Source organism: Apodemus sylvaticus, chromosome 21 (assembly GCF_947179515.1).
Source record: "Apodemus sylvaticus chromosome 21, mApoSyl1.1, whole genome shotgun sequence".
NCBI lineage: Eukaryota > Metazoa > Chordata > Mammalia > Rodentia > Muridae > Apodemus > Apodemus sylvaticus.
Window position 1 is genome coordinate 44,860,334 of NC_067492.1, and position 24,947 is coordinate 44,885,280.

Below are 24,947 nucleotides of genomic sequence, written 5' to 3' on the forward strand. Positions count from 1 at the left end.
AGCACCGCCCCAGCCCCTTTTCGATGGGGAGTTTCTTCTGGTTCACTGTTACTCAGCAAGGCTGGTGATCCTAACAGTCATTCCCACCTCCTCTGTACTCAGTGTCCCCTTGTCCTGCAAAGCACCCTCTTCTCACAAGCCGTAAAAGCTGGCTCGGGAAGGACACGTGGGACCATGAGATTTTATATGTGCAGTGGGGAGGCAACCTCTCTGCCAGAGCAAACATTAGAAACGGAGTCCGTTTCTCTACAACTTACACAGGATAGTCAGTTTCTTTGCTTAAACTCTGTTGAGTGGGTTCTTAATGATTCCTAGTTTGAGTCCTAGTTATTTTTCTTTGCATACTTTCTAAATTTTAATAAAGATATAGAAGGCATAGTTTTAAAGAATTTTAAATTTGGAAGCCATATTTCAAAACAAAGTAGAATGGGAAAACTGGGTAAAATCAATACAAGGTCTTATATAGACACAACTTGACCCATGGCTTCTCCAGCTCTGATCCCCATCTATCCGGCCTTATAAAGACTTAATCTCTTCTTATTTCACTGCCAGCAGAAAGCAAAGGTCCACATTAGTTGTGACATCTTGCTAGAGCAGGAAATGGTGGCACATGTCATAATTCCAGTGTAGAATGTAAAGGCAGGAGCCTCAGGAATTCAAGGTCATTCTCAGACTACACAGTGAGTTTAAAGTCAGCCTAGGGTGTGCATGTACTATTGGATTTTTTTATTTGGCTTTTTGGAGACAGGGTTTCTCTGTGTAGCCCTGGCTGTCCTTGAACTCAGAAATCCGCCCGCCTCTGCCTCCCAGAGTGCTGGGATTACAGGTGTGCGCACCACTGCTCGGCCGCATATGTACTATTATACTAGGCAGCCAGATAGCAAGCCACAGTGTCAAAACAAAAATAGAAACAAAAGACCCCCGAAGCTTCTCCAACTCAGCAACTCCCTGTCTTTAGGGTCAGACCTTAAGAAGCATTAGCTGGGTCCCCAATGGAAGAGTTAGAGAAAGGACTGAAGGAGCTGAAGGGGTGGTAACTCCTTAGGAAGAACAATATCAACCAACCAGACCCCTAGAGCTCCTAGGGACTAAACCACCAACCAAAGAGTACACATGGAGGGACCCACGGCTCCAGCTGCCTATGTAGCAGAGGATAGCCTTGTCGGGCCCTTGGTCCTGTGAAGGCTTGATGCCCCAGTGTAAGGAAGGCAGGGGTGGGTGGTTGGGTGGGGGAGCACCCTCATGGAAGCAGGGTGAGGGGAGATGGGATAGCAGGTTTCCAGAGGGGAAACCAGGAAAGGGGATAACATTTGAAAAGTAAATAAAATATCTAATAAAAGAAAAAAAAAAAAAGAAGCAGAAGCTGTTGGTTAGAGTTTGTGATATTTAGGCACATTTACTGTTCAGGAACACATATCTATATATGTTCCTATAAAACATATTTATGCATATATAAAATATATTAAATATATGAGATATTAAAATATATGCAAATACGCATGCATACACAGACAGATAACTAGTGACATCCACTCAACCATTTATTGCTTCTGTTATTGTTTTCAATTTTGTTGTGACCAGGTCTTATTATATAAATCAGACAGGACTCAAACTCGCAGACACCAGTCTGCCTCTGCCTCCCCAGTGCTGGGATTAAAGTGTATGCCACCGTACTCAGCCCAAACAACTTTGAGTTTTTATTGACCAAGCTGATCCGTCACCACTCTGGGAGTATTTTATTGTTCAGAGCTTCCCAGCACGGCTATTACAAGGAGGTGGAAGAACGCAGAATGGTAAGCTGCACGCAGGCCTGTGCCTGCTCACAATCAAATGGACGCAATTCTCTGAGGCGTGGCTGTCCAGGTCCAGCCTGGCCAGCTCCCACAGCCCCGCCCACACACCGCTCGATTGATGCTGGAACGGAAGAGGCATGGGAACAGAACCTGTAGAAAATCCAGACTACCATAACCAGCAATCCTACTTGAAGTTAATCTCTTAGAACAGCTAAACTTTTATTTAAAAAGCAAATCAAGCATATTTGTCATCTTAAAAAAAAACATGTAAACATTGCAAAATTTGGAGGATTATTTTATAATCTGAAGACACTTATAAAAATTATTGGACTTGTTAGGACTATAAATACTAACCCTTCCACCTCCACCCCCCCCCCAATGAAAAAAGCCAATTGTTACAAAAATATAAAAAATATACTAGGCTCTAGTTAACCTTTCATGGAAGAATCTCAGAACTCTGGAGCATATCTGGGTTATACGCCTAGCAAGCACACATGCTACTTTTTCAGCCTTTAAAGGAAAGGTTGTAGAAGATTACATCCTGTTATGGATGTAATGGATGTGTACTTCCTTCACAGTAATGTAATGCTTGTGAGTGTTAACAACTTGAAGTTCTTTTTTAAAATCCAACCCCTGCAGTGTGGAGTCATAGGGCAGGAGGCGGATTTCAGCCTCACTCTACAGCCCTCACATCTTTCTCCCTCTGGCTCAAGCCCCCAGGCCCCTGTGCTAGAGCTACCCCCTAGTTTTTCTCCATCTCACTGAAGAATGGAGACAGTTAAGAGATCGGGAGGGAAACTTGGCCTGGAGCTCCCTGTAGCATCTGTTTCCTTGGTTGCACGTGGGCCACCCAGGTGTGCTAATTCAAGAAGTATACTTGCTTGGTGGCTGTTTGTTACTTTGTGACACACAGGGATGGCTAATGACAAAGGATGCTGCCTATGTATCAGGGAGGGAGGCAGGAAACTGATGTGAAAACACTGAATCAGATTGCGCCCACTCCTTGGCAGCCAGTGTAACCAGGCACCGTGATCAGTTAGTTACAGAACAAATCAAATTCACTTTGAAACAATTAAAACAACTGTCAGGGCCTGGTAAAAGATCACCTCCATTTTCAGCCCTTGCCTATCCCTGCTGTCTCCAGCAGAGGGAGATGGTATGCATAAAGGCTCAGCCAAACCCAGAGTCAACTGTTACAGGTAGTGCAATCTAACCGGGTCTCTGATGTGCCTGACCCCTGTCCTGCTATTGACTTCCATACTCTTGTCTGTGATGCACTGCCTATCTCCAGACAGAATGACCAGCTTTCTCTGAGTCCTCACTAGATTTGCAGGTTTACTGTCTAAAAATGCTACATTTTCATACTGGTAAGGGTTTTATTTCATGGGTCTCACTGTTGATTTCTGGATTCCCAGCCCTTATCATGTTAAGTCACATATTTCCCAACACACACTTGTCTCTCCAGGTCTGACATATCTTGTTTAAATGTACCCTGGCTGCTTAAGACCCAAAGGAACTTTGCAAACAGAACAGTGATTCAGAGAATCCCAGGAACATCTGCCAAGCAGGTTGACTCTACTTTTGGTTGTGTTTTAAAAAACAAAACAAAACAAAACAAAAAACAACAAACAATACAGGGCCTGCAAGACATTGCAAAATCACTGTTTGCTCAGAAGAACTCTCAAACATCAAGGCACAAAGAAAGAAGTCTCCTTGGGAAAATGATGATGACCAGGGTTGGTGACCTGTATGAGGTCTGAGGCAGAGTCCATGAGGAAGGCCTGGGTGGTATTGGGACGGAGACCCGAGGAGGGGCCTCGCTCTGGCGCCTGAGGCATCCTCATGAGTACTTCTCCAGGAACTTCAGGTGAAAGTCTTTCACCTTATGGAGCACTGTCTTCAGTTTTTCCACCGGAGGGAGAATTGTCATTCTGTCAGGAAAGAGACCGACATCAGCCTGGCTGTTCACAGGAAGAATCCAATAGCACCCAACACAAAATGCCATTGTCTATACACATTTCTACCACTCAGACCTGTCTACTAAAGAAATAAACCATAGTTTGAGTCACCAAAATGTATTTTTCATTACCACAGAGGGCAGCATCATGGCATTGTCGCTGTTGCTGTTTGTATATTTAAGACAGGGTCTCTCTGTATAGCCCCAGCTGTCCTAGAACTTGCTATGTAGACCAGACTGGCTTTGAACTCACAGAGATCTACCTGCCTCTGCCCCTCTTTTCTTTCTCTTTTCTTCCTCTTTTATAAAACAGGGTTTCACGTGGCACTAGCTGTCTGGAACTCGCCCTGATGCTCAGGCTGGCCTTGAGGTCATAGTCGTTCTGCCTCAGCTTCTTAAAGTGCTTGCATTACAGACATGCCCCACCACACATGGCTCCAGCAGTACATTCTAGAACATGACTTTTTTTTTCCTTCCTGTTTTGTGGTGCTAGGGACTGAATTTAGGGCTTCAAGCATGTGGTCAAACTATAGTCTAATCCTAGAACATGACTGTTAGCCTTTCTTTCAGGAATCTCTCTCTGTGTGTGTGTGTGTGTGTGCACACATGTGCATGCAGGCACATATGTGTGTGTCCCAATATTCAGTTTCTGACAATAACAAGTTTCACTTCAAAGACATTTTCAGTTAGTTCCCGCAAAAGTCACCCCTCTCTAGTCCTGACAACAGTCTTCCCAACTCAACTACACTTTTGGTGATGTGCTCGGCATGGAAGCCAGGACCTCACTGGGCTACCTCACTGCAACCCCAGCTTTCCACTTCAGATGACTCATGAATCGCAGCAGAGAACCTGGCCAAGGATACAAGGAAAAAGGGCCAGGAAAGCAGTTAGAAGTCCGAGGACACAAGCCATATCTTTGACTGTGCAAAGACTTGGCTCTAGACGTCAGCAACTCATGACAAATCTTTTTTTAGCATCTGCTACAAGAGACACTGCCGCAGGAACTGTGAAGAAATAACCGTGTTCTGAACAGCTGGCCTCAGTGAGGAACAGTTGGGAATGTCCTAACAACTCTGGGAATCCGTGTGTCCACCTGTACAGGGCTGGACAAGGCGTGGCTGTAAACAGCCTCTTGCTTGCGAACCTAATTCTGCCATTCTGTAATTCAGTGTGGTACCTTAAGAGGCTTTGGGGCCCAGGATAGTATCATGGCCCGTAGTTCAGCCAAGGAGCCACAGAACACCTGTTCTGTGCCAGGCTGTCCTGGTTGGCTTTTCTGTCAACTTGACACAAGCTAGGTTTATCTGGGAAGAATTTCACTCAAGAAAATAACTCCATCCATCTGATTAGCCTATAGACAAGTTTGTGGGGGCTTTTCTTGATTAATGATTGATGCGGAAGGACCCAGGCCACCATGGGTGGTGCCACCCTAGGACAGATGTCCTGGATCACATACGAAAGCAGGCTGAGCAAGCCATGGAGAGCAAGCCATGCAGTGTTCCTCTGTGTTCTGTCTCGGGCCCTGCCTTCAGCTTCCTGCCTCGGCTTTTCCCTGAGTGAGGACGGCAACCCATAAGCCACATAAACACCTTCCTTCCCAGGCTGCTTTAGACATGCTCTTTATGATGGTAACAGAAGTCGAACCAAGGCACCGGCTTTGCCCTGTGCATTCAGAAGCAAGGAGTGTGAGAGGGACAGGACACAGCAGAGAGGCAGGACAGCCCCGGAATACTTAGAGGGGCTGTGAAGCACCCTGTTTAGCTTATTTTCTGACAGAGGGTCTGAGCTTGCCATGATGAGAGCCCCTCAAGGAGAAGAGAAGCTCACACCCTGCAGTCTCTTAAGCAAGAACCCAAGGGACCACCACCACCCACCCCCTATGGTACCTGAAGTGGTGAGTGCCTTCTCGCTGCCCAAAGCCACTGCCAGGCACGACGCAGATACCAGTCTCCTCCAGGAGTTTCATGCAGTAAAACATGTCTGGAGCCATTTTATGGGACTGTGGGAAGAGGACAGAACTTGAGATTCATGCCTGGCTATACACGAGGCCTGCACATATTAAAATCCAAACTAAAATAGCGCGGGTTTCGATTTATACAATCATAGCACTTGAAGGCGCTTAAACAAAGTGTGCCTTGAATTCAGGGCTAGCCTGAGCTACACAGTGGGGGTCTCACCTGGGCTATAAATATAAAGTAAGACCCCACTTGGGGTGAAGGGATCAATACCAGATAGAACCAAAATGCAGAGTGCCTGTGCCTCTTTTCTGTGACAGACCCCCTTCTCCCTTCCCTGCCTGCAGAGCCAGGGGCTGTGACACCCTTGATCTTCTTTCAAGGGTCCCAGGATTTCCATCCCCATCGCAGCAACTGTTCAACAGGCACTGACTGCAGATGTCTACGTGCCAAGTCACGCAAATGATGTGAAAGCAGGGCCCTGGGATCTAAAGCCAGTAGGGGCTTTCGGGAGCTAAGCCTCGGAGCCACGGATGACAGTGCTAATGATGGCTAAGAAAGCTAACCCAATTGGATTAGAAAGGACTCGGGCATTAGGGAGGCACACTTGTAACCACATGGCTGAAGGCATTTCCAGAGGAAATGGAGACTGTGCCCATCGGCTGGGACCTAAGGAGAAGACAAACCGGCGGGCGCTGGCTTCCTGTTCCTCTGCGTCTCGACCCTCGCTTACCCAGAGGTAAGCAAGCAGCCTTGTGCTTCTGCCTCAGCCTCAAGTGACTCACATCTTCCCACCAGAGGGCCACACCCATAACCCAGGAGCCAAGAGAAATCACTTCTCTCTTACATTGTACCTTTCAGGTGTTTGGTCACAGCAATGAAAACAGCATCAGATAGAGTAGGTTATACAACAATCCCTCTCAGATTCCCAGGCTCTGGCAAGGGGGAGTCCAATTCTGGACATCTGGGGGTGGGGGTGGGGCTGGATCCCTAGTGTCTAAGGAGGTATTCAGGTACTCCAGGGTAGGATGAGCGTGCTACTGTCAGACATATGACTTTCCCTTGAGCTTCAAAGTAAGGTCTGCAATAGCATGTGAGGACCCGGAAGTGCAGGCTCTCAGCTCCCCCAAAGACTCAGTAAACCAAACCCAAGGCATCTACTGTGAATACTCAAGCTTAGGAATCACTATTGCAGGAGGCGATATCTGGGGGAGGTGAGGACTCTCATTGCTTCTCCGACATCAGCATCAGACTCCTGTTGGGTCCTGCCCTGCAGAGTCAGTACGTCTTGCTATTTTAATGGTTATTTATTTTGTGTATGAGTGTTTTGCCTGCTTGTATGCCTGTGTTCTACATGCATGCCCAGTGTCCTTGCAAACAGAATGAGGGCTTGGTTCCCCTAGAGCTGGAGCTGTGACGGCTGTGAGTGACCATGTAGGTGCAGAAGGCCAGGTTCATCTTCTGCAAGCAGCAAGCATCTCAACGGCTGAGCAATGCCTCCGCTCCAAGAGCAGCACCGTGGAGGCCCACCCTGGACTCTCACTTGGGGCTAGCCTCTTGCTTGCTCTATTACCACCATACTCTGCTGCAGCTGGGGCTCTAAGGAGCTATCACACGGCAAACTGCTTCTATCCAGGAGGCTCATAGAGTTCAGAACTCCTAAGGTCAGCACCACGGCTCATCAAAGCAAAAAGCCAACCATGTCCAAGACAGCTCCAGTGAATCCAGGAAGACAGCCAGCCCTCCGCTCTGACCTGAGCTGCCTCCACAGCCTTGGCAGGAATGAGAATCCGAGGGAATGCATACATGGCTCCTTGCAAGGGGTTGCACTGAATCCCCGGGACTTGGTTAAACAGATCTTCTGTCAGCTTTGCTTTTTTGGCCAGATTACCAAGGACGAATTCTTTTTCCTGATGATGATAGAAAGCACAGGTATCAATGATTCTAGACAAGGCTACAAATGCTGTTCTCTACAAACAGATTGACAGAAAAGGAGTTGCATGTAATAAACATTGTAAATGGGTAGGAGGAGCAGGTAGGCAGAGACACGCAGACAGATCTTTCTACAGAGATTGTTTTCATCCATCAGTCCCTGGCCCTGGCCCTGGGTGGAATACCCTAGAAACACTTCTGAGAGAGTCACGAGTGCCTCTGGAGACCAGCCCCGTCATGTCATCAAGGGATTATCCCTTTGTATTCTCTGTCAGTGTGGTGTATATGGATACAGACTCAGGCCGAGCAGAGTCAGCAACAGTCCCAGATCTGGACAAGCATCCAAAGCGGGAACAGAATCAGTCGGGATTTCTGCAAGTCCCTCTTGTACAGGGCGAGGGCTGCGGATGAGAAGATAAACAAAATGCAGTAACCTATGACCTAGCCTTCAATCCCAAAGAGGGCAGCCCCCACAGGGATAACCTGGGGGATACTGTGCCAAGTGGACTAAGCAAGTCACGGAAGCACACGCATTGTATGATTCCACCTATACATACATGTCATAGGGGAATTCATAGGGACAGAGTAGAATGCTGGCAGCTAAGAACTGAGGAAATAGTTGAATGGAGAACTATGTATTTACTAGGTCTCAAGTGTCAACTAGGGATAATGGAAAAGTTCTTGAGATGGATGGGATGGGAGAGGGGTGTACAACAATCTGAATGGCTTTCCTTAATGGAACAGCTGTCTGTGTGTCTGTCGTCTGTCTGTACAAGGTCTCTCTGAATAGCTCTGGCTATCATGGAACTTACTATGTAAACCAGGCTGGTCTCAAACTCACAGAGGTTCTCCTGCTTCTGCCTTCTGAGTGCTAAGATTAAAGGCGTTCACTACAGCAGGATAGAAGTATATATTATGAGAAAAAAAAGTTTAGTTGTTTGTATTTTACTACAAAAAAGAGGAGGAAGAGGGGTGAAAGAGAGGAGGGAGGAGCGTTGTAGGCACGCCTGTAATCGGAACCTTTAGGAGGCGGAAGCAGGAGGATCTTAAATTAAAAAATAGTTTAGCTACGAAACCTTGTGTCCAAAAAAAACAAACAAGCCAACCTCCCTCTATGCACCCCTCCCCAGAGGCAGGGGAGGGAGAGAGGGAGGGGAGAGGGAGGGGGAAAGAGAGGACATAGAGAGAGAGAGAGAGAGAGAGAAGCCTACATACATCTGGGAACTGACTTTTAGATTCTACAATCTAAACTGTTTTGTTGCGCTTTTTCACATTGATGCTGTGACGCCTAGTTACTTCCCCTTCTTTTCAGGTTAGTAATAAAAAAAAAATCTCTGCAAGACAGGGCTCTCCTCCTGGAACCCTGCCCCTTACGATGCTCACAGTGAGAAAGAAGAGTCCATTCACTCACACAGGAAATCTTTCCACTTCCAAACTACTGCATCCCTCTCTCTCTCTCTCTCTCTCTCTCTCTCTCTCTCTCTCTCTCTCTCTCTCTGTTGCACCTTCAGGCTTAACTCGTGAGGGTGGTTCAACAACCGAGACATTATGGCGGCCCCTTGAACGATGGCCGTGGATGGACACACCCTGACACACCATCAGGTGCGTGGCCCACGGAGTGGTGGCTGTTCGTTTACCTTGACCCTGACAATAGCAGCGACGGACACAGGCCAGGCAGACTTACCCTGCTGAACTGCTCAAAGGACTCCTCTCCCGGCACCGGTGGATTCACAACAATGTCCATGGCGGCCTGACCAGACACTGGTGGACAGAGGCGAACGGAGAGCAGCTTTACCAGCTGGCCTTTGATCTCAGGGTGCAAATTGATCACCTCCATGTAGCCCCCTCTGTAGCCACACCTGGAGAGGTGAGTAGAAGGAACACATCCGCCAGTTATAGGAAGACCTCACAAATGCAGTTTGGACACCAGATCTATAACACCACACCCTCGATACCCAGCGGGCAGCTGTGGCTGAGTTCTTGCCAGTGGTAGGTGAACAGGTAATACTACAACGTCACTCTCCTACGAGGAGAAGCCAGGACTCTTTCTTCTTTTCCCCTCTTGTTTGACCGGTGGGTACTACATGTTGACGAAGCGGACTCACAAGCCACAGTTCTTAAATGATCTCCAGGAGCCCGGCTATGCCTTCCTAGAATCTTTGAATCATTATGTCAAAAAAAGATATATTGTGTACTGGTTGGTTTTGTGTGTCAACTTGACACAGGCTGGAGTTATCACAGAGAAAGGAGCTTCAGTTGGGGGAAGTGCCTCCATGAGATCCAGCTGTGGGGCATTTTCTCAGTTAGTGATCAAGTGGGGAGGGCCCCTTGTGGGTGGTACCACCTTTGGGCTGGTATTCTTGGGTTCTATAAGAGAGCAGGCTGAGCGAGCCAGGGGAAGCAAGCCAGTAAGGAACATCCCTCCATGGCTTCTGCATCAGCTCCTGCTTCCTGACCTGCTTGAGTTCCAGTCCTGACTTCCTTTTGTGATGAACAGCAATTGCAGAAGTGTGAGCTAAATAAACCCTTTCCTCCCCAACTTGCTTCTTGGTCATGATGTTTGTGCAGGAGTAGAAACCCTGACTAAGATATACTGTCACCCTTTTTGAGCCTCTATACTTTTGGGCCATTTTGTTATAGCTGCTTTCCCTAAAACCTAACTCATACACTTTATCCACATCAAATTAAGCCAAGAACAATGTAAGAATACAGCTCCCTTGACCTAACCAAAACATTTCTTCAAGTTTCATATGCTATTCCTTTGGTCTAGAATGTTCTCCTAAATGCCTCCCTTCCTACTCCCGTCCCACCTTCTGGCAGTCCTACCTCTTCTCTAACCTCAGTTGTCCACATGCCACATGGTTTTCTCTTGGCCTAGTTCTTTACTCCTTGGTAACATAGTGGCTTTGTGACAGCAGAGTCCTCAGTTCTGCAAACTCGGGGCATGTGCTCAGTAAATACTAGTCACAAATATGGGCCCCAAATATTGGTCTTATAAGCGCCCCAGTGCTAAGGCAGCCTTGGGCACAGAGCTTGGTCTAACTTCTCTCTTCCTGGGCCCTCAGACTTCAGGAGATGTTAGAGCAGAAGATCCCAGACTTAGAGCTGCTATGGAACCTGGTTCATCCCCATCCCTTATCCTCAGTCTGGTTTCTTTCGAGCATGGCTGCATTTCCCTTCAGCCTCTGCACAAGGATGGTTCTTACACCACTAGATCTGCCAGAGAGATGCAGCCCATCTCCTGATTCTTGCACCCGCAGCAAGTGATGACGCATGCTTTCTAACCCTATGGGCGGACCACAGGCAGGGCAGAGCAGTGGGCAGAGAGGAGGGGGCAAGCGCTGGGACTCCGCAGAGGAGTGGCAGAGGAGTAGCGGCCGACATACTCGCCCATGTAGCCCTTGGAGGTGGAGTGGAAGGAGGCAAGTTCCACATTGCTGGAATATTCCTGCCCCATCTGGTAAAGCACTTTCTTAAAGGAGTGGAATCTGCAGTCCGGAGAGTACACGTTGTCCTGGTATACCTGCAGGGGAAACAGGACAGTTCTGATGAGGTCTTCTGGAAGGCCTGAACAAACAAAGGCTGTGGCTAAGAGTAGCCAACAGTCTACACCCAAGACAGGTATGTAGGTACAGAGTTGGCCTGTTGTCGGGGGAAGGTCACAAAGTCCAGCCTTGAAAGAACCTGCCAACCCCACTTCCAAATGCTATTTCCACAGATAAGCCAGAAGGTGTCTGAAGGAACCTTCTAGAACAAGCAAGAGAAAAGCCTCAGACTGGATCCTAAGACAGCTTAGAAGCTTCCCTGACTTCTACATTTACCCATTTCTAGCCTGTCTAAGGCATCAGGCCAATGGTGACGCCAGGGACATCCACACTCCCAAACAATTTTTTTTCTCCTAAAGCATTGTTTGTTCCTCCATTAGTGGGAGCAGCTTCCTGTCATCTGCCCTCTGTTCTGGGGTGAACCCTGTGGGATGTCCTTTATGCCACTTGCCTGGTTTGTCTCTGCTCTTTTTGCCAGAGCACACCCCCACACTTCCCTGTCTCTAGATCTAGCACCCACAGACTAGAAACACCACCCGCCCGTTCCACACTCAGGGAAGCTGGCTGTCTGGATCAGTGGGGCAGTCAGAGGCCCTGCCCTCCTTGCAGACCAGTGGGGTGGTCAGTACGCCTTCAGAGGGAATCCCCAGGTCTCACTGATGCCTCTTTCTTTTTCTCTAGAATGTAAGGTTTTTAGATCCATGATTACCCATGGCAATTTAAATGCGGTAACGGAGCAGGGTGCTTAAAGAGACAGGAAAAGATAGACGCTGAAGTGAAGGGAAGGCATCAGCGGGCCACGATAGACTCGCAGTTTCTTCCAAATCAGACAAAGAATGGGAAGCCCAGGCCTCGTGATTGGCATTCGAGAAGTTACAGTTATAGACCTGAGATCCTCACAGGCTCACAGATGAGATGCTGGAGAGTAAACAAGACGGAAGACCGGGACTCACTGCACCTTAGTCTCTCAACACTGTGAGGCTAAAGCAGGAGGATTGCTGTGAATTTAAAGCCAGCCTAGGCTATACAGTTCTAGGGTAGCCTGGGTTACATAGTAAATTCTCAGTCTCCCAGATATACAGTGTGTGTGTGTGTGTGTGTGTGTGTGTGTGTGTACAACTAGAGTCCGAACCAAAAGAGAAATAATTTATGTCCCAAATTCACAGGGTAAGGATGAACATCCTCACCTTTGCTTGCCCAGAATCACTCTGCCTAGAAAGTTCTCTCTGGCTATAGAATAATCAGACCTGCTTAATAATAACTTTCCCCTATACGAGAGGGCTTGCCCCTCCCTCTCTGGACTTACCCACCAATCTCTGGGACTGCTCTTACCTCATCAGCCAGGAGAAAAAGCTTCTCTTCCCAGGCAAAGTGAATCACATCTTCTATGCACTTTCTGCTTTGTACCTGGCCTACAAAATCCCCAAGAAAACCAAAATGTAGGTTGTAATGCTATATAAGTTGTCCCCAAGTAATACTCCCACCCAAATCACTTGGGTGTCCTAAGTTCCCTGAAGGTCTCAGGAGACCATTCTCCTACTTGCTTGGCACAGCAGCCAAGCCGGGCTCCAGTCATGGCTACAGGCTCCTCTCTGGTCCCATGCTAAGAAGTCAGGCATGGGGAAGGGACGGCCTTTCACACCTAACTTTTCCATCATCCTTACAGCTGTGGTGTGCACATGTGTGCATGATGTGTGTCTTCTCTGGAGGACAGAAGGCGTGGAAGTGTCACAGTGAGCAGGGAAATAAAACTGACAGAGTGGAGTTCATCGGGTCCCTACCTCTCCTAGACTACGCACCAGCAGCAAGCAATGTGGAAAACTGTACTGGTTGATATGGTAACTGAGCTGGAGCTACTGAAGAAAAGCCATGGATGTCTTCCCAGAAAGGCAGATGCACACGCCCACAAGGAAGCGACGAGCTAATCCCAGCTCATCATCTACCCTGAGTGCTCAAATCAGTGCTTGCAGAACGCGGAATGAATGAGCCGGGCTGCTATCTCCGGCCAGCTGCTTCTGCACACTGAGAGAGCACACTGCTGTTCTCGGCTTTTTCAGGGACTGCCTCGACACCGGCAGGGAAGACACACCCATTACCCATGTCAGAGAATGGCTTCAGGCAGCAAGATGCTGAGTCCACAGCCTGCAGGCACACCACTGGGACAGAGAGCGAAGGGTAGGAAGGTGGGAGTGGGGCTTCCCCGTGTTTTCCACTGGCTTTGAGTGCGACACCAGGAAGGTCTGGCATGCTCAGTCAGGCTTGCTGATTTCTTTATTGTGTGTACAGCATATGTGTATGTTACGCAATATGCACAACTATAGACATACACACATGAATAATTTCTGCATGTGTGGACATCATAATGGAGAAAAGCATGTAGAATGTTACCTTTCTGGCTAAAAAGAAAAAATGTCTATATATTTATCTACAGAATGATATGAAAATGACTATAAAAATATAGAAGTGTATCTTAAAATGATTCAGTCAGGATTTTCACCTTCTTAAGGGAAACTAAACCAATTGCTTAAATAAGGGACTGAAGTTTCTTTGGCCATCAAGCCCCAGCCAGACTTTGTAAGAAGCAAGATGGGGCTTTGGGAGTGACAGAACTTAACTTCTACATGGAATCAGCACTACTCTTGCAGACAGGGGCTGCCCAGTTTGTGGGTCGATGCAGCCTGCAAACCCTTGGTGGGGTCTCGTAATCTCCTAACTATATCCGACTGGAATACAAGCAGAGATGTGAGCACTAAAATATACCAAACCACATTCACACAATGCAAAGGCGAACACAAAGGGGAGCTGAAGGACCAAAGTCTTGAAAACCTCCCTTCAACCTGGTAGAGGAAAAGGAGTGGGAAAAGATACAAAAATTCCACTGCTATACACGATGCACACTTGAAAATAAAGACAAAGGCCGGGCGGTGGTGGCACACGCCTATAATCCCAGCACTTGGGAGGCAGAGGCAGGTGGATTTGAGTTCAAGGCCAGCCTGGTCTACAGAGTGAGTTCCAGGACAGCCAGGGCTACACAGAGAAACCCTGCCTCAAAAAAAAAACCAAAACAAAAAACAAATAGATAGATGGATAGCTGGATGGATGGATAGATAGATAGATAGATAGATAGATAGATAGATAGACAGACAGATAGATGGAGACAAGCTTAAGCTTTCCCAAGCTTGGGACTTAGCAATCACTGCACATGAAGACACCAAAGAGACGAACATGAATAGTTGAGAGAATAAGACAGAGTCATATATGGCTTTATAGGGGCCAGGCTATGCCCAGTTTGAGGAGACATAAGACAGCTTTGATACAGGCCTGAAATGCTAGAGAGATGTGCCTAATGGCCAAACCAGAAGACGGGCCTAAGAAACTCCCTATACACTGACAGAAACATCTGTGACTACACCTCTCTTTCCTGAAACATACCACAGCTGTCCTGGGAGAACACCCCAGCCGCAGAAAAAAGAAACGGCCCTCCTGCCTAATCCCCAGTGACACACACCTCTAACCCAAGCACTTGGTATGCTGAAGCAGGAAGGTCGCAAGTTCGAGGCTAACCTAAGGAGGACTTCTAAGGGAATGAGTAAAAGAGCTGTCTCAGCAGAGTCCCAGGGGTTCGACTTGTTCCGAGATGGGCCAGCGAGGTCCTGACCTACGCTCTCATGAGAACCCAGACGGTGTATTCTAAGGTTTCATCTGGTGAGCAATACCTGGAGTTGCTGAAGGCCTTCCAAGGACAGAGTCTAAGAAGGAACCCAACCCAGAGGACAGTGGGCGGAGCTGAGAAGCAAACACAGTAATGTTGATTCAAGTTACTGCTTTATGCCCAGGCTCCACAGCTCCACCATACGGTCTCTCAGCCAGGAGAACACTGGCTTACCATCCCAAGCCTCTCTGACATCTTTTAGCCAAGTTGGCCGTGGAATGTGGTTGGAAAGTTTCCACTTCCTACCTCTTCTAGCAGCTGACTGATTTCCATGCATTAAGACCCCAGAAAACAAGGAAAGGTGGTGTCCGCTCATACGTTACGTCACTCTCATAGGAATTACTTATGAGGCCAGACTTGGTGATGCATGCCTTTAGTTCCAGCACTTGGGAAGCAGAGGCAGACAGATCTCTGTGAGTTCAGACCAGCCTGGTCTACATAGTAAGTTCCAGGACAGTCAGAACTACATAGTAAGACCCAGTCTCAAAGAGGAGGGGGAGGGGATGTTACTTATAATAATATACAGTCATGGGATCTCTTTACTTAGAACAGGAGGAATGTTCTCCAAGGCAGCTAGGTAAAAAGATTTAGATAAATGCCTGAGTAAAAAATCCCGACTTAAAAGACAAGCCAGCGGCATTCGCCTGTGATCCCAGCACTCAGAGCCTGGGGGAGGCCTGCCCAGATGACATAGCAAGGATCAGACCAGACAGGCACACAGTCTTCAAAGACACAAACAAAAAAGTACTGACTCAACAGCCGACTCAGCATCCAAATGCTACAGGACTTGCTGTCCCAAGTGTGGCCTGGGATCAGCAGAAGTGTCGTCTCGGACTGAGCAGACCTGCCAATTCTTCAGCCCTAGCCCAGTCATTAAGATGTCGGTGAGCACAGACTGCATTTTTCACTTTCACAAGCTAAATGTTTAGGAACCACAGTCCTAAAGAAGTAGTTCTCCTCATCTGTGAAGAACACTGCTGTCTGGACGGCTCTGAGAGGCTTTCAAAGCTCGCTTTGTGGTACTGATCTACAGCACAATTGAGAATACAATTCTGTGTCATTTCCCTGCAGTGCATTGTGGGTGAACTCCATCCCCCTCCCAAGGCACTGGAGCACACACTGGTGTTTGGACCAGTTGCACCTCTGCTTGCACTCAGGAATTAAAGTGGTTGTTTTCAGCAGACTGAAGCATCATTTCACATCTCAGAGCAGCCGATTCCACGATCAACTCTAAAGTAGTCTGGCTTCAATTCAATTTAGCCCAACAAAAGAGGAAGGAGCTCTTGCTCTCTGATCCAAAGAGCCCTGGAAAGGCATGAGCCAACTGCCTCAGAGGCACAACAGGCTGGGCTGTATACATTTTTTTTCTTTTTTAAGAAAAATATACAAAGTTTGGGTGCTTTTTTCTTTTCTTTTTTTTCTTTTGGTTTTTTCGAGACAGGGTCTCTCTGTGTAGCCCTGGCTGTCCTGGAACTCACTCTGTAGACCAGGCTAGCCTCAAACTCAGAAATCCACCTGCCTCTGCCTCCCAGAGTGCTGGGATTACAGGCGTGCGCCACCACCGCCCGGCTGAATTTTCTTCTCAAAGGAAAAGCCAAACTCCATACACCAGCATTCTGAATCCAGTTGAGAAACAAGAGGGAGTTAACAACAAACAGCCTTAGACTGAGTGATGATAGTCTGTGTGAATAACCTCAAGGAGATGACTCTTGACTCTTTACAATTAGAGGTAAAATATGAAAAAGAACAGGTCCTGTCAGGAATACAACCCCACTCAAAACCAAAACCAAAAAAAAAAAAAAAAAATGTGCCTGCTTCTCAGCTCCTGAGATGGCCTGAGGCGAGTCTCACAGCTGTTAGCAAATCTGGAGTGAACTGGGAAACTGGAACAGAGAAAACCTTGCATAATTTAAGTTTTGAGTCGTCAAGTGTCTGGCACACCAGCCGCTCCAAGCCTCTAAGAACATGGCCAGAGGGTCAAGTACAGACCTGTGGGGTTTCCAGGGTTGATGATGCAGAGAACTTTAGGGTCACAGTGGTCTTTGGCTTGCCGCAATGCCCGCCGGAGCTCGTCCACATTCAAAGCCCAGCAGTTCTCCTCATCCAGATAGTAGTTCACCTGGACGGCATCAAGCTCAGAGATGACCGCGGAGTACAGGGGGTACTGTGGGATGGGAATCATCACACCTGTCCGTGACTTGCCACCACCGGAGACCAGGAGCTTCAGGATTGTCTGTGACGAAAAACAACACCTACAGTGGCGGCTCTCAACCTTCCGGATGCTACAACCCTTTAATGCAGTTCCTCATGTTGTGGTGACTTCAACCCTACAGTTATTTTTATCACTACTTCATAACTGTAATTTTGCTACTGTTACAAATCGTATGTAAATATCTGTGTTTTCCAGTGGTCTTAGGTGACCCCTGTGAAAGGGTCATCCAACATTCCCCAGAGAGGCTGAGACCCACAGCTCATCTATAGAGCTCCTGCTGCTTCTCTCATCCTTCAGGAGACAATGGGCAGACAGGCCAGATGCGCTTCAGTCACAGCTGTCTACCAGGGGCCTCTACTAGAACCCTGCCAAGGTCGCTTCATCTCCCTAATTCTGTTTCCTTAACTGAAACATAAGGGCGCTGTGGGCAGTAAGAAACTCAGAATATCTTAAAGTTCTTGATATAATTCATGGCATGTAGTAAAAGACTGGCCACTTGACGGCTATGGAGCAACGCATGTATAATCCCAGTACTTGGATGGCTGAGGCAGGGACATCCTGAGTTTAAGGCCAGTCTGGGCTACATTGTGAGATTGGATCTCAAAACACCCAACCAGTCAACCAAACAAACAAACACTTTCTAAAACAGTAAGTATCCAAGCTGGTTCTGCCCTAGAATTATTCAGACCTCATCCTGATAGTCTCATTTAAACTCTACGTTATCAATATAATCATCAGTTAGCCCACACAAGGCTGGACAGACTCCTACATAAAGACTGTTGAAACGGTGCCACCAGCCAGCAGGTGGTACTTCTACCTCTTTTTAAGCAAAGCAGGATACATATTTATATATTTCTTAAGAAAACAAGCTGTGGGGTCATGTGAGGTGTTGGTGAAAATGGCGATAGCTCTCTGAATTAGCAAGCTAAAATCGTCTGCTGGGAGACCTTCCATTTTACATGTGTACACAGGGTTCATCTGAGGGTCAATTCCTTACTGCAAGAATCCCGACAGACTGGAAAGCATGATGCACACTTACTGTCTCGGGGCCTATTTCCTCATGGGCTCCAGTAGAGATTAATGCATTAGCTATCTGAAAGGCTCTGGGAAACTCACACTCAACTTCAAAACAAGAGCCTGTGAGGAGACAGAGAGCCGCAATAAGATAGAAAAGATAACAGCAACCCCAGCTCACGTAGGAAGAATGCACAAGTTAATGGTGCTTAGCGGAGGGCTAGAGCCTAAGAGAAATATTCTGAAAGAGAACAGAGGTGTGTGCAGCCAAGTGAGCACACAGCACTTGCCCAGCATGCCGAGGGTCAGATTTGATCCTCAGCATTGATGAATAAACAAAACCAGCCGACCAATAGCAACACAGACCTGGAATTCCAGACTTGAGCCACGTAACCAGATTCTAGTTCACAGAACCAAAGCCACAGCGGACTCTCCAGCTACGTAAGCACTAGCTTTAGTCCATTTACCCTGTGCCACAAGATTCTTCAGCCACACAGCCACTGATGCCAGTGCACGTGCCCCATGCACTGCTGACTGACTCCCAGCCTGAGCCAGCTCTTCCCTCATCTCCTGTGCGTTCCTTCACTTACTTCACTGGCTCTTTCTGGACAGGCCAAAGTTGAACTGCATGTGGACTCCCTCCCTTTATTGAAGTGCCAACGCTCTGACTCAAATCCTCAGCGTGGCTCCTAGGGCCCTATAGCCTTAGCTATTACTTGCGTCCCAGGCCCTATTTTTGGTAACTACCCCCACTGTGTGAGATTGCTCATTTCTAAAACACTGGGCCTCTTTCCAGGTGAAGCTCTTTGCCTACACTGATCTTCTTCAATTTAGAAAACACTTCCTCTCCTGCCTCCCCCGATACATTCCTGCATCTTGTAGTCTTTTTCAGAGGGCCTTTATAGCTCCTGCTGCTGTTACAGTCTATATTCTTTTTCCACTATAGAACAGAAACTGAACACTCAGGACGTGACCTTTATGTATGTGATGTTAATGCTAGTCTGTCATAACACTGGCATGGAAGCAGAGACCCGAGTAGCGAGCCTGGTTCCCAAAGGTCTCCCCAACATCTAGCACAGTGCTTGGCAAAGGAAGAACACAGCATGTGCTGAACAGCAGAGAGGCCAGTGGGCAACCTTGGGCATCCTCTAGCCAGACCTGCGAGTAGATCCTTTGGAAGGAAATTGATGCTGCAGTTGAAGGGTCATGCAAACTATCAGGGACTAGAAACTACTGGGACAGAGGCACCAGAGGGTGGCCTGCTCTATCTACCAAGCCTATCTCCTGCCTGGCTAGCAACTTCAAACACTTAGCCCTAACCTGCAAGGTTGTGCAGTCACCTAAGTGAACACTGGGGATAAGAATGGGCCACCATGAGGTGACTAGCACACGCCTTTAGTCCCTGCACTCTGTGAGTCTGAGACCAGCCTGGTCTACAAAGAGAGTTCCAGGACTACATAGAGAAACCCTGTTTTGAAAAACAAACAAACAAACAAACAAACAAACAAACAAGGCCACCTTTGCACATACAGAAATACCGTCGCTAGCTCCAGTAGTCAGGTAGATGTTGTCTGGGTCTGCAGGCACACCATCTCTCCTGGTGATAAAGGCTGCCACATCCTCACGGATACAGTTAACGCCCTGGCTAGCACTGTAAGATCCTGCGGGACAACAAGCAAGACGATGATTAGAGGCAAGATGCAGTGTGATATCCATGTAATTAACTGGGGATAAAGATGGTGGTGAACACTACACTTGATCTTAGCCAAAAGGCCAAGAAGCAATGATGGCAGTGAACACTAAGGTGAGGCCTCTTCTTACTCCTCCAGGCTATGGCAAGATGCTTACCTACTTATTTGGACTCATCCACCCACCCACACATCCCTCCACCCAGTGTGTACTGAGCATCTTCTATAGACTGAGCCTTGGTTTCTAAAGTGTCAAGTAGTGCTCATTCCTGGGATATAGGCATGTTTTATAACAACAGTACCCATTAAATTTGGGATTTCCATGTTTCAGCTAGTTGCTTGCACATGGTTCTACAGAACTTGAGAACGGGTTGGCTTTAGTAAAATCGCCCAGAGTTCTAAGTAACACCAACACAGAAACCATGGAACACAGAAACCCTTGAGCATCTAGCCACCTCTGGCCTCTCCTCATTTCACCTCTGCTTAGACGTCACTTCCCTGAGTGACTGCTCATCCACTTCCCAGTTTACAAACTGGCACATCCCTAGCCACCCTGAATAGCCCAGCCTCACCTTTTGCTGGCTCACACCCAGTCCTGAACCTCAGGATCCTTGCCCACGAGTGCCCTCTATCTGGTGGGCATCTGCAAGCTCTCTTCTACTCACCGCCCTCTTGAGCTTGGATGCCAACCTTTGAGCATTGTTTTCTGGTTTTGTGAGACAGGGTCTCTATACATCGCTCCGGCTGGCCTGGAACTCACTATGTAGACCTGGCTGGGCTCCGACTCAGAGATCTGTCTGCCTCCGCCTCTCGAGTGCTAAGATTAAAGGTGTGCCATCCACACCAAGCTCCAGTCTGCTCTCTCTATCTCTCTCTACATGTTGTCCTCTAGCTTTCTGCCTCTTATCCGATAAGTCATGAAAGCTGCAACTGGTGCATACGTATAGAATCCATAGGAGTTACTTTTAGAGGAGTTAGGTAGTGTGTAAGTATCTGTGTGTGGGTGGATGCACGTGAGCGCTAGTGCCTGCAGAAGCCAGGAGCTTTGGACCCTCCGGGAGCAGGAGTTACTGTGAGTCGTGAGCAGCCAGTGTGGGTACTGGGATCTCAGCTCCAGTCCTCGGTCCTCATGGCTGCACCTTCTCCCCAGCCCGATTACTGTTACCCTTTGCCTCTTTCAAACGTGGGCGTGCACTCAATGAGCGCAGACACTCCACTCCTCTTAGCCACTCATGTCCCCCAGTGTGGGAAATAGAGCCTGCCTCCCGTGCTGCATCCTGAGTGGAGTGAGACAACCCCACGGCTCCCACCTGGGTATTTCCCATCCAGGACACAACTATGGACTGGACTGCTTGTCAGATAAACAATAAAGAAAGCACTATTAAGAAACTTTTTTTTTTAAAGAGAGGGTCTCTATGTAGCTCTGGGTGGATGCAAATTCATCAGATCTGCCTGCCTCTGCCTCCTGACTGCTGGAATTAAAGGGCACGGTCACCATGCCTGGCTAAGGAAAAAACAATCTTAAAGGTGACAAGAAAAGCATGGATGAACTTTAAGATCTCGTGCACAGGACTCAGCAGTCAGGAGCACTGCTGTCCTTGCAGAGGTCACAGATTCAAGCCTCAGCACGGGCATGGTGGCTTACTGCCACCTACAATGCCAGTTTCGGGAAGATTTGACATTCTCTTCTAATTCAGTGGGCACTGCACACAGCTGGGGCACACACAGGTAAAGCAGGCAAAAACATATACATAAAAAAGTTATAAATGAACTGGAGAGATGGCTCAGCAGTTAAGAACATTGGCTGTTCTTCCAGAGGACCTGGGTTTAACTCCCAGCACCCACATGGTGGCTTATAACTGTGTGTAACTCCAGTTCCAAGAGATCCAGTGTTCTTCTTATTGCTACAGATACGAGGCATGCAAGTGGTTCAGACATATAGGCAGGCAAAATGTCCATATACATAAAATAAGATCGAAATGTTGAAAATGTTAAAAAACCCTTCATATGCATGCTCAGCCTCGGCCCTTGGGTCGGCACGCCCCAGGAGAACACCGGCGACAGTCCACTTCCTTTCACCCCTATGGCAGGAAACTTTGGGTCGCCTAAGGCTCAGGCAGACAGCGAGACCTCAACACCCCTGCTGAAGAGGGACCACACTCGCTGTTCCTCGCAGTGGGGACGGCCTGGTTGTAATGTCTAACATGAAACGCTGGCAAACACTCTAGCTTTCTTGCAAGGGCAGGAGGTGGAGACAAAACACTTCCTTGTTCTAAGACAGAAGGCTCAGAACAACGCATTTCCCTCATCTGCACTCACGAGTTCCTGAGACAGAGCCCAGCAGACCACAAAATCCTTACAGTTGACTGGCCTGCTACAACACCCCAAGAGCGCCCTTCCATAGGACCTGCCTCCACCTACCCACTAGCTCTAGCCGACAAAGAGGGACAAAAATCAATAGATGAGTGGGCAGAACAAAGGTCAAAGGCCATTTCCTCCCAACTCGCATTAGACACACAAAGCAAGCTCCCCTCCCCCTGCCTCCCCAGAAGAACTTCTGGAAATCTCAGGGCCACTGGGTCTTTGAGAAGCACATTCATCCTCTATTCTGCGTGGAAGGGAGAGGGCGAGAAATGCTTGGCACACACAGAGCTCCCTGGCGGCCTATGGTTTAGAGCTCAGGCTGCCAGGCAGGGAAGCAGGGGACACTGGCCCTTTCTAACAGAGCTACCACAGCGCCAGATCAAGAGCGCTGATGGAGTCACTGCAGCCAGCACATGTAAGCACAGAGGCCACAGCAAGGGACAGAGCAGAAAAGTGGGAACACGGAGGAGGCAGAGGCCAAGGGGCTGTTCCCTGACTGAGCAACTTAGAAAAATATCTGCCTCCCTCTTGGCTCTGGGTCTCGGAATATCAGGGCTCCCATCCTAAGAAAGCTTTAAGGACGCTGTGCAGGCGCTGGGGAAAGGGCAGAGGAGACAAACAGGAAATAAAATGAGATGAGGACAAAGAACTAGGGGCCAAAAGTTGGATTCCAAGCAGGGGAGGGAGGAAAAATATCATTTTCACATCCACAGGAGGTCAAGTCCCAGGTCCGTCTTCCAGGGAGCCAGAAGGGACGCGGTGCTCTCTTAGGAGGCAGACCGCTGGGCCTGAGCTTTCTCTCAGGAGGACCAGAGGCAGGGTGAAGGAATACAGCAAAGTGGAGGGGTAATGAGAATAATTAAACTGAAGAAAGACAAAGCCCACATGCTTCCTATGCTCAGCCAACAGTGCCACGTCTCAGACAATGCCACAGACACAAGAAACTTGAGTGAGGCTGGGAACTGACATTCTATTCAGCCCCATGATGCTAAGGGTGGTCACTGAACTATAAACCTTTGCTGGCCTAAACAAGCCCAAATTCAGAAGGATGGAGGTACTTATACTTAAGTGCCTGACTCACCAAAGGATGGCATGATCCCCGCCTTAGTACGTCAGAAGGTGAGTGTGCACCTAGACATACTCTGAACACCAGCCGCCTTCCACACATTCAGTCACCTCACGGCCCTTTGCTCATGGGCTCAGACCCACCCTGGAACCCGCATTCATTTCACATCCCTGAGGACCTTGCAAGTGGAGCCTCACCCAAGCTGTTTCCGCCACAAGCCTGCAAGATCCGCCGGGCTCGTTTCTTAGCGTCTTCTGGGAAGCTGGGGCTGTTTAGTAGGTTTGGGTAGGTGCAGAGTGCCATCACCTACAGAAAGAAGGTACAGTTGAGTTTACAATATGGTACCCCAAGCTCACAGGACACTGGGCAAGGAAAAGGGAAAAGAAGACAACAACTCCCAACACTGTGTGGCAGCCCCTCCATGAGGGCTGGGCCGTCATGGAACTCAGGGTAGCAAAAAGGAAGATGCTGGCTCCCAGCAGCAGGAGGGAATCTGATGGCCGAGAGGCAACACTCCCAAGGCTAGGCCCAAGACTGAGGTGCCAAACGAGGAGCTGTGGCAGAACGTGAGGGCTCACCACAGCGCTGACTTCTACTCATCCACAAACACCACTGGACCCTAACATCTGGGCCTGTAAGAACTAGACGGTCTCCTAGGCAAGGGGCCAGGCCTCAGTGGGCAGCAAAATCTTGCTGACAGGAACAAGGTTGTAAGACCCCTGAGGAGAAGGGTAGCCTGAGCCCTTCTCCTCCTGTCCTTCCTTTGGACTGGAAGACCAAAGCCGGATCTGAAAGCCGGAACGGCTTTTCCTCCCTCTAACACAACACCACCCTACACATGAAAACTGAGAGGATTAGCTCAGGCTTTGTGTGACTAGGTGCCAGTGAAGCCAAGCGCACCTGTCTAAGGCTGGCAGCTGAGGAACCACGCCAGGCTTACCAAAGGGAAGAACAGGTCACGGCTCTAACACCAGTCAGGTGACTAACCAGCTTCTCGGCTTTTCTTCCTCTGTATAATGAGCAATAACCTAGCCTCCCCCCTCCCAGGGCCATTATGAAGATCAGAGAGACAGATGACGGCCGCCAAGCAGCTGACAGTATGCATGACAAGTTAGGACAACGGTGGCCCTGGGGTTGGGTTGGCTTTGGGAGATGAGTTTAACAGCCTGTAAAGGTAAGTACTGTAGGGAACGTACTCTCAACCCAAGACCAGATCCACACTCCTAACCTACAGTCAAGGCCCTCTTCCTGCCTCCCCTCTGGCAGAGGCACTGTTTGTCCCCCAATTCCACATGCTGGACCCTAATGCACTCATCTCAGTCTTCTGAAACTCAGCAATAGTCAGGGTATTCCCCAGACCAGGAACCGCTGCTTGCTCTCCTCTGTTACGCAGTGGGTGTGGCTGGGGCCTTCTAGCCCCCAATAGCCCTCTGCTCCAAAGTGAGGGAATCCCCACTTTGTACCCCTTCTGAAGGTGGTAACATAGGTTGAGAAATGGGGACAAAGCTGTCCACTCCCAAAGTTTGTTACCTGTCCTAGCCTGTGGATCTTATACATATAGGACTGTTAATTTGGTCAGAAACAGGCCCAGTCCTTCTCCAGGAAAAGGCTTTCCACAGCTCCGTCTCCTACCTCAGTTCAGGCTGCCCGGTGGCCTTCCCTGTCTCTTGCCTGCTGATCCTGTACTGTCAGCCCGTGCAACATTTTGC

General features: G+C 48.4%; 1 protein-coding gene across 1 annotated transcript in view; it reads right to left on the bottom strand.

The window, feature by feature from the left end:
• Positions 1-1,717: 1,717 nt before the first annotated feature.
• The window catches only part of Gpt2 (glutamic--pyruvic transaminase 2), a 32,919-nt gene continuing 9,689 nt past the window's right edge, over positions 1,718-24,947 (bottom strand). The window contains exons 4-12 of the mRNA XM_052166881.1: positions 23,436-23,544; positions 19,651-19,781; positions 16,884-17,127; positions 12,515-12,594; positions 11,024-11,160; positions 9,322-9,496; positions 7,460-7,615; positions 5,637-5,749; positions 1,718-3,724 (exon numbers count right to left, since the gene is read on the bottom strand). Of these exons, the coding sequence (XP_052022841.1) occupies positions 3,634-3,724; positions 5,637-5,749; positions 7,460-7,615; positions 9,322-9,496; positions 11,024-11,160; positions 12,515-12,594; positions 16,884-17,127; positions 19,651-19,781; positions 23,436-23,544 (1,236 nt within the window). The 3' untranslated portion in view covers positions 1,718-3,633. The remainder of the gene's footprint in view (positions 3,725-5,636; positions 5,750-7,459; positions 7,616-9,321; positions 9,497-11,023; positions 11,161-12,514; positions 12,595-16,883; positions 17,128-19,650; positions 19,782-23,435; positions 23,545-24,947) is intronic.